At 39.0% G+C, this 10,017-nt stretch overlaps 1 protein-coding gene across 5 annotated transcripts in view; it reads right to left on the bottom strand.

Annotated features, from left to right (window-relative positions):
* Nucleotides 1-10,017, bottom strand: part of NAPEPLD (N-acyl phosphatidylethanolamine phospholipase D) — a 37,443-nt gene that overhangs the window by 6,027 nt on the left and 21,399 nt on the right. For all 5 annotated transcript variants that reach the window (XM_071552687.1, XM_071552686.1, XM_071552684.1 and 2 more), the window contains 3 exons: nucleotides 8,403-8,715; nucleotides 1,882-2,528; nucleotides 712-826 (listed from right to left, as the gene is read on the bottom strand). In XM_071552687.1, coding sequence (XP_071408788.1) covers nucleotides 712-826; nucleotides 1,882-2,528; nucleotides 8,403-8,699 — 1,059 coding nt within the window. In that variant the 5' untranslated portion in view covers nucleotides 8,700-8,715. The remainder of the gene's footprint in view (nucleotides 1-711; nucleotides 827-1,881; nucleotides 2,529-8,402; nucleotides 8,716-10,017) is intronic.

Raw genomic sequence — 10,017 nt, 5'->3', positions numbered from 1 at the left:
GGAGCATAGATAGCCAGGACAGAAATATGACATATCAGGTGATCACAGTATCAGGAATAAATTAGAAGATAAAGTGGTGCAACTGATGCAAAGACAAAGTAGAAAAACAGCTACCAGACAGTATCAAAGCACATGTAGATACTTCCCATTCACTGCATTTTTAGTTGCTGTGAAGGTACCCGGGTAACCTTCTTAGAACTGAAGAGTTAAGGAGGGAAAGAAGGGAATAAAATTTTTTAAAAAATCAGCAACTCGAAATAACTCAATTTTTCATATCCTTGCTGATATTTAACTGAATCAACTATTAAAAATACTGTTCAATTTATTTACTAGACATGTATCAATAAATACTGTGTTGACCTACAGACAGGCAGTTCTTACTATCTCTAAGTGATGCACTGCTGAGTTTGCTTTTATTATGGCACATGTCCCCCCCTGTTATGTTCCTCAGCTTCTGGATATCAGAAATCCCCCACATTTGTTTCAATAACTCTGTCCTTTCTTAACCATGGAAATATTTTATATAATTAGTTATGAAAGGCTAAGCATTGTTTTGAACAAACTACACAGAGTAATAACTTGTCACTCATACAAAGTTCACATTTTAAGTTTACATTTACAGATATGTAGGTTAAACTGCACAAGCAAAGCTTCACTAATGACTGTGTAGTACTTGGAAATCTGAACTCACGTAATAGCGTTGCAATTTACCTCATTTGCTAAAGCAAAGGTCCCCCAATGAATTGCTACAGACTTCTTTGCCTGAACATCAATATGGATTCTTACTGCTTCTTCAGGATCCACATGCTGGTATTTCATAAACCACCTACCGAAACAAAAAGTAAGAATTTTTTGTGTCACCTTATCCAGTGCAAAATTTCTTCTTTACTTTCATTGGGTCAGTTGCAAAGAATAAAAAAGAAATTAAAATATACTCACCTAATCAAAAAAACATGACCACATACATCTCAACAACATACAGAACACTCAGAATCAAGAAACTAACATATACAACATACCTATGAAACAGCAGTTCATGTATTGTGCTCCCTTTTTCAAAGGGGTTTTTCTTATCTATATTTTTGATAGTATAAGGACATATTACTGGTGCCTTGAGGCACTAAGGCTGAAAATTTAAATCCATCCCTGAGAAAATTTCAGGCTAGCAGTGCACACCAAGGAGTGTACACTTCAGAGATAGTGCAAGGGAATGGTGGGGAAGCAGGAGGGAGAACCCAACAATTCTTTAAAGATACAGGATTTTTACCATGCTGTTCAGAGCCCTATCTTCCCTTCTCAGCCCACACACACTTTCCTTCCAGCATGATATGAGCACTACCATCTAGAAGTTTAGATAACCAGTCATAAGTAGGATAGAGATGCCTAAACAAATTGATCTTTCACATTCTATAACTGAATCATCTTTATCTCTAAATAAGTTGCAAAACCAGTGTAAAGACTGAAGCAAGAGAAAAATGCAGCAAATGGCATGCATCTGAATGGGCTGGATTTAATGATGCTGTTTCAGGAAAAAAGCCATAGAGTAATTCCATATTTTAACTCAACATTTTTCATGGAAGAAAGACTGCTGACTCACCCTTGCTGTGCTTAACATTGAAGAAAAAACCCTCCAAAAACATCACACATACACAGGCAGGCATCCCAGGCATCCCAGGCATTTCAGCTCCACCTTACAATTACCTGCCTTTTTTTTTTGTCATTCAGCAACATCCCTTTGCCTCAGCAATTTCCTTCTTTGGCCTCTATATTCTCTTGTATATTATTATTAAAGCACACCTACAGTTTTAATTTCTGGGTGTATTTTTTGCCATCAGTATATAATTTCATTTATGTATTTTGATCAAACTTTCGTTTTCATACCTTGGCTCATAAGCTCCAATGGGTATGGCTGCAAGATCGAAAGGCCCAAACCTTTTACCTATCTGTTCAAAAGCAAAACAATATCCAGTATCTCCTGCAAAAAAAAACCTATTCCAAGGACCCAAGACAGACCAGCTGCCCCAGAGAACCTTGTTATCATCCATCACAGTCCTTTTGCACCAGTGTTGCGAAGGGGTGAAGACAAAAGTGACGGCGTCGTGACCAGGGACGCAGTTCTCTTCCCACCAATCCAGTTCGATCACGTTCTCACAGCCACACCTCTGCATCCACTGCAGCAGCCCCAGGGGCACGAACCAGCGCAGCTCGCTCCCAAAGCGTTCATTCAGGCTCGCAACGGTGTTGTAGTCCAAGTGATCGTAGTGGGTGTGGCTGATCACCACTGCATCTATCCTGGGCAGCTGCGCCACTGTGCACGGAGGGCCTCGGAAGCGTTTGGGCCCCAGCAGCTGGATGGGCGATGCTCGCTGGCTGAAGATTGGGTCGGTAAGAAATACAAGTTCATCCATTTCCACCATAACTGTGGCGTGTCCCAGCCACGTGACTCGCATACCAGATCCCGTCTTCCCAGCATGTTCCGGCTTTCGAACAAAGTAAGGTTGTAACACTGGAAGCTCTTTGTCGAGTTCCTAGTGAAAAAGAACACAATATGCATGAGAAATTTCAGAATGTACTTGGCCATGAAGCAAAAACTGAGTACAAAGCACAAATCAATATAGTCGAGACTTGTATTTGATTATGTTTTTATGCAATCAGGGAACTGCAGCACAAAACAGAAGCGTTTCTAATGGCCATTTTCCCAGCTACTACCTCCTAATTTCAGTTTAGGTTTTTGCAATGTTTACACTTCTCTGTTAAAAGAGAGAGAGAGGAGAATATCCCATCACGCCAGGAGAGATACTGGTAGAGTCTGAGGGCATTGCGGTGAATGCACTGCAAGGCACTAACAGCATCCCAGGAGAGCTTTGCAAATGGTTGGCCTTCCTTGACCTGAAAAAGAATATATATATATATACACACACACACAGACTGTTACTTCACAAATGCCCAGGTTTATCTTTTGCAACTAAATGATGCATCCTCTAAGTTCTAACACAAATAAGTCACAGGTGAAAGAAAATGCCATGTTTCTAATAGCACTCCACAAAAGCTCTGTTAGCCTTTATCAGACCCTGTCTCTTTCCCCATTATGTCCTGTAGCAGCATGTGAACATTAATCTCACCTGGTTAATGTTACCTTTCACAATTCTGTCTTCCCATGCTGCCAGTAATTCAATGAACATTCATAAAACACAAAATCATTTTTAAGATAAACCTTAAGATACTTAGCTATGCTTCTTCTGATGTTTTATGGAAGCCTGTAAGGTAATTAAAGTTTCATTATTACTGAATAAATCACTATACTGATCTCCCTGCATGTTAAGGATATAGTCTCTTGACTGACTTGAAATCAACCTAAATCCATTCTCCTGTGTAACATAGTTAAGGAAAGGTTCCCCCACATCCCCTCTTGTTCCGGCACGAGTAGTTATTCAGTCCCCACTCAAGTCTGACTGGTCAGAGAACTGAGCTCACTGGACATTAATTCAGAGGAGAAGAATAGACAGCTTTCACCTCAACTGGCTCAAATTTGACTCCATGTGTAGCCCCAAGCTGGCACGATGCAGGCCATGGCTGTACATTACCTACTGAACTCATCACCCAACCATCACTCATTCTCTTATTTTGAACCAGAGTTATGCTCTTCACTGCAGTTTGGTTGAGATGTTTATCCAGAAGGTTTATGTGTAATAAACAAGACTTTTCCTAATAAAAACCCTAAAGAGACTTAGAGTTCCTGACCATCTCCAGCTTGGCTACAATGTGCGTAAGACTCTCCTCCCAAACAGTTCTGAACTCTACATGTTGCTTCACAAGTTTTTTGTGTTAGGCAGCTTCTATAGAGTCCTGACACTTCTCTCCCTGGTAATCACAAATGTGCCAGCACTGCTGGTTCCTAGTCAAGCTCTCCTTACAATGGTTGCTGCTCTTATTCTCTCAGCCTAGCACAGATTAGTACTATCAGTGACCTTAGACAGGGCTGATCCTGTGCTCCCTTAAAAGTCCAGCTGATGCCGTGACAGTTTAGGACTCCAGGAGTTGACTTGCTAAAACAGTCCTGACAGCTGCAGGGGAGTTACTTTCTTCACAATATTTTATTGATTTGGAAGGCATATGTTGGGAAAAAGAAAGCACAAACACCTCCATCCCCTTGCAATTCTGCTGTAAATAATAAAATATTCATGAAATTGCTTTTTCTGAGAGCTAATGGACAAGCCATGTCTACTGAAAAAGTTTTATTACTGTCTACAGGAATAAGAAATAGATAACTTACTATAAAGCTGAATAAGGCTAGTACAATACAATCACTTAAATCATACAAGTAGGGGTCTTAGACTGAGATAAATGGCTGCTTCTCCAAGAAAGAAGCTTCACTTTCTTATTTCTATTTCATTCTAAGCACGTGGAAACAACACTGGCCACAGAAATCTGAACCACAGGCAGTGTTATATTGTGACACCTCAATTAAAAAGAAAGTGGAATATGCACAAAACTAATATAATACTCAAAACTGGAAATTAGGGCAAACCAACAAACTACACATGGCTAAGCCAACAAATCAGATTATATCACAGAAATTAAACTCAGATGCAGAATTTAGTAATCAATTGTCGTAACACAATTTAGGTCACTAAATAAAATTTTTATGGAAAGTATTCTTTTTAAGTAGCTGGTTTCAGAGTTAGACTTTTCTGAGAACTATATTAATTCACTTTATTTTTGCCGACATTTTATACATACTATTTTTTAACTTTACCATCATGGAATATTAATAAACAGTACTAAATGGATGGAGAACTGGCCATTTGGTAGATGTGAACACTTAGTTCTTAACTGGGACTCAAACATATTGTACAAGTTTTGACTGGGATAGAGTTAAATTTCTTCCCAGGATTTCCCATGGAGCTGTGTTTGGGATTTGTGCTGCAGACAGTGTTGACATCAGGCTGATGTTTTAGCTGCTGCTGAACGGTGGTTACACAGCTCCAAGCCAGCTGACTGGGGGCACAGCTGGGTCAACTGACCCAGCTGCAAAGAAATATCCCAGACCATGGGACACTGCACTCAGCAACGAAATCTGGGGGAAGAAGGAGGAAGAGGGGACATTCAGACTGAAGGCATTTGTCTTCCCAAGTAGCTGTTAATGGGATGCAGCCCTGCTTTCCTGGGGGTGGCAAAACACTGGCCTGCCCATGCAAAGGGAACAAATTGCTTGTGCATGCAGTTTTTGCTTGACCTATTAAACTGGCTTTATCTGAACCCAAAAGTTTTCTCATTTTTGCCCTTCCAATTCCAATGGAGTGCAAGTGGTGTGGGGGGTTTAAGTCAGCAGCTGACTGGGGCCTGGCTACCTACTGGGGTAAAACCACAACACCTCTGCACTATTAACAAAGGCTTAACAGGGATGTCACTGGGACTGACACTATTAAGTATTTCAAATAGTTCATTGAAGGGTAGAACTAATCACTATAAAAGGCATTTATAAAGGTCACACAGACAGGAAGGCTGATAAATAAAGAGGAGCACAGTTCGAACCACTGCTATCTTGACCTATTTAAAAGAAATTCTGTGAACAAAAGTTTAAGGCAAACCAAGAGCACAAAGGCTGTGTAACTTGTAGATCTCATACAGAGCTTGTGCTGTCCAGGCCTCTGATCCAAATAAATGATTCCTCAGAGGATGAGATCAGAAATCAGGCAGGTTGTTGAACTACCATAGTAAATCATACCAAAAAATTACTTCTCAGTGCATGGGGTTTGTGTTTGAGATTGTTTGGGGGTTTATTTTTAGTATTTTAGAAAAGCACATGAAAATCACCTCTTAAAGTAATGAGGACTCATTACTCAACTCATAAGATTTGAAATTAAAACACAAGTCACACTAGCAGTGTACTTCATATGAAATTCTTAAAACTCACACAACAGGATAAAACAACATAATTAATAAAATACAGAATCTTACGGAACTTTAATCCTGCCTTAGTACATTATGTTCTCTGTCAGACTAACCAGAAACATATTATACTAGACAAATTATAACAGAACTATGAAATATGGCAGTAATGTCAAATCAACTACCAAGAGAAGCAAAATGTGCTTAATACTGTCTTATCTGCAACACTGAATACAAAAACTCCTCCTGCTGTGCCCCTTCCCCGTTCTTCTTTCCTTCCTAATGCAAAGCAAGAAGAAACACATGACAGGCTTTGGTAAGACTAGCTGATTAGCTTGGGATTTTTGGTGCTTAGTGCATACTGGAATATCATGGGATTTTGCAGAAATGAGAACAATCTAAATTGTTGATCCAACAACTAATCATTAAGAATCCTCCAACAGCACTGAACAAAGTTATTAATAATGCCTGTAATGAAAATACAAGAAGTCTGTGCATTCTGGATAATGATATAGGCTCATTGTAAAGACATGATTATAATATATATAGGTTTTCCACAGTGAAGTACAAGTACATATCCTGGATAATATGCTTTTTTTTTACATATGCAAAGTCCTTGGTACAGATAAACTGAGGCTGCACAGCATAGGAGGGTATCACTAGGCACACTCAATGTGGAGCTGAAGTAGGAGTCTGCTCAAAGGACATACTGTCTAGCAGTGCTAAATAAAGTATGGAGCCCTTAGTTTGAATTTTAAACAAGCTCAAATGTGTTTTACAGGCTGATTTAGGTGTGGAACAAAACTGGTTGGAACAAGCATTGAAACAGCTGAGGCCTCCAGAAGTGCATTTCATTGATCCCTATCTATGTTTTCTTATTTCTGATTTACTTCATTGAGTTCCTGAATAATTGCAGGCACTTAATGAAAAAAATTTCACATGCAAACAATAAAATTAGTCCAAAATTAATCCCAGCTGGGTCAAGAGACAGCTTTTCAACTGGTGCCTTTTAAATTTCTTTCTGATCATGCTTTATTGTAGGGCCAAAGTGTAAATTAAAGGGGAGTGCTGCAGTTCTCCACTGCTGTCAGAGCTGTGTGTCCTGCACTCCCCAGTTCACCTCAGCATTGCCTTCTGGGCACTGCAGCCACCAACCAGGCTTCTGGCTGGCACTGGGAAGAGACAAAGCCCTGTACACATATCAGGTAGGGCAGAGGTCAAAGCAAGTGAAAACATCAAGGTGTGAATTTTATGCAAATGTGGCCAAAGCTGTACACATTGAGGCAACTTCTGTCACCATTACAAGGTACAGATCATGACATTTTAAAAAGTAAATTGCTGGAGGGGATCCCAAGACTGACATAGGTCTGTTGTGCTTGTTTGTGAAGTAAATTTTTTGTTATTATTACTAAAGAACAATTACAGCCAAGATTATTTCTCCCTTAAATATGTTCTGTGCCTCATATCCTTAAAGACATCCCTAAACCTCTGACCACCATGTGTTAACGGGCAACACAGCTCTTCTGTCCATAAAACTGACCAAATTCCTTCCTTCACAGGTAATTCATGTAAGATAAAATTGAAAGCTCTGTACTAAATACTGACTGTGAGATTGATAGCCTATGCATACCTTCTTGGATGCTTAAAAGTGTTATTAACACCTGCTTGTTAACAAATGCTGCCTCTGACTGTGCAAGTTTCAGCACAGCTTTTCTGAAGTGCAGTCAACACGTCAGAAATACACTGAGGAATAATCCTGTCCAAACTGTAGTCATCCTCACACTTCCTGTGGCCACAAAGACAACCATGGCTTTCGAGTATCCATTACTCCTCATGGAAAAGAAGCTTCTCTCAGAGGTTACTTCTCCTGTCTCCTCCTTTATATACAATATCTGACAAAAGCAATACACCAAGAACAAATAACAGAGTTTCCCAGTAAACAGGCAGTGTAGTTTAAGTGTTTCAGACAAGTTTTCCTCAGGTTAGTTTTAACATACCCAATTTTTTCTCCTGGTGTACTGAAATAGAAAATCAGATTTGTGAACACTTTCATAAGTGACAGCAACTACTTATTACATTTTCATGAAAAAGGTGTAACATCTGTATTTAATGGTAGCCTGGAATAAAAATGCAAAGCTTTTAAAATTAGATATGCCACAGCTTTTTCATGCAACAAGAATTATTTTAGCAATATGCTTCATAAGGCAACACTTATTAAAAAGGAAAGGGTGTAACTGTGGTTTATGACTGAGCTAGGGGGCCACTTTTGTTGTTTTTAGAAATACAAACCAAGCTGGATAAATCAAAGAACAGAAAGGAAACAAAAATTAAAGAGGTAGAAAGTATTAACCTACCTTTTGAAAATAATAAAGTGAAAATAAAATCAGCAAAGTAAGACTCAGAAAAATCTCCATAATATGCCTCATGAGGATTAGTTAGAAACTGTACCATTTTATTGATTAGAGCAGAGGTAGAACCAGTCCAAACCATGAAAACATTCAAGTATTTACCTGCTTTGAGCGTGGCACATTGCTGTTATCTTTTTCCATGAGGGACCATTTCAAAACGTTTGGCAGGGTTGGTGATTTCCACGTTGGCCATGGGTTGACAAATCTGCCATCTTTGCCTCTCTTTGATTTAGTTACATCCTCTTCTAACCTGTAGTCCAGCCTGAAGCTTTTCCTGAAGGTCTTGGAAGAATCAGTGCCCCCAGAACCTCGACCCGAGTTCTGCCGTTTCTTCACTGCCTCTTTAGGGTACTGGCTACATGCAGTTGAAGGCTGCTCTTCATCCGTGTTCTTATCCATATCTTTGTCTGAAGAACTAAAACAGATTTTAAATTAATCAATATTTTCTTGGGCTAGCTTCAGCATTCATAAGACTGTTCTCACGCACATTAGAAACAAGCCTCTGGTTTTATGATCTACTGTATTTTTTTTAATCAACAAAATATGCTTTTAAAGCAGTCGTTGTTACACAGAAGCCTGGAAGAACATGCTGTGGCAAGCAGACATGAGAGCTCTTTGTAGTTCAGGCTGCATTTCACTCCCTGGAATGAACAGCTTCAGATACTAACACTATTATCTACCAACTGGAAAAATGAGGGGGAAGGGTTCCTTAATTTACATTTTTGGAAGAATAGTAATTCCTACTGAAACTTCTGACATTCAGTGCCTTTATGTAATATGATCCTGCAAATCTGTCCAAGACACACTGGAACTGCACAGCACCACAGGATTTGCCTGTAGAGTGGCTTTATTTTGTAGTAGGAGCAGCAGCCTCATGTAGCACTGCTAACACTTCACTTACACCAACAAGAGGCACATACATGCAGGAAAGTCAGAAAATGAAAGATATCCTATACTATTTCCTGTTTTGTCTAAAATAAAGGAAAAGCTTATTGTAATAAAGGTAAATGTACCCATTTCAAATACGATTCTGATATACATTTAACTGAACTGACTGGTGAAAGGCCACAGAAAACTGAAACATCTGAAGTCATGGCTGCAGTGTTTGTTCTTAATTCCATCGTGAAATATAAAAAGGGGAGAAAATAACCAAGAAAATATTATTTCTATGAAGTCAAATTCTGGCACATTTCTTAAAAACTGTAAACTCAGTAATCAGTCTCTTATTCCAAACTGCATTTAAGTGTTGTGGAGTTTAGGGATATAATCTCTTTGTATCCCAAGTAGAAAAAACAAATATTCCTATCTTATTTTAAAAGTTGCTGAAGCCCACAGTTTCCTTAGGAATCACAAAACTCACTGTGCCTCCCACAGGCTCACAATTTCAGGGAAATGAAATACATTGTTCACTATAACATTTCAGCTGAGACATTACACACACATAAGAAGTGTTACCAAATTGAATCCAAATGCATTTACTGGTGATGCTCAAACTTCAAATGTCTGTTCCTGCTATTTCAGCAGCAACTGATGACTAAACACTAAGTATGGTATCAAAGGTATGACAATTGATAAATACTGTAACATTTTCTTAACAAAATAACCATTATTTTACCATGCAGCAGAGAAAATATTAACACATCACAATTCACATCTGATAAAGAAGCACGAACAACACTCATAAAACACTGTGATAGAATCTTTTCATACCCCTGGT

This window comes from Pithys albifrons, chromosome 3, assembly GCF_047495875.1.
Source record: "Pithys albifrons albifrons isolate INPA30051 chromosome 3, PitAlb_v1, whole genome shotgun sequence".
In the NCBI taxonomy this organism is placed as follows: Eukaryota; Metazoa; Chordata; class Aves; order Passeriformes; family Thamnophilidae; genus Pithys; species Pithys albifrons.
The sequence above is the reverse complement of the archived record's forward strand: the minus strand, read 5'-3'. Positions and strand labels throughout refer to the sequence as shown.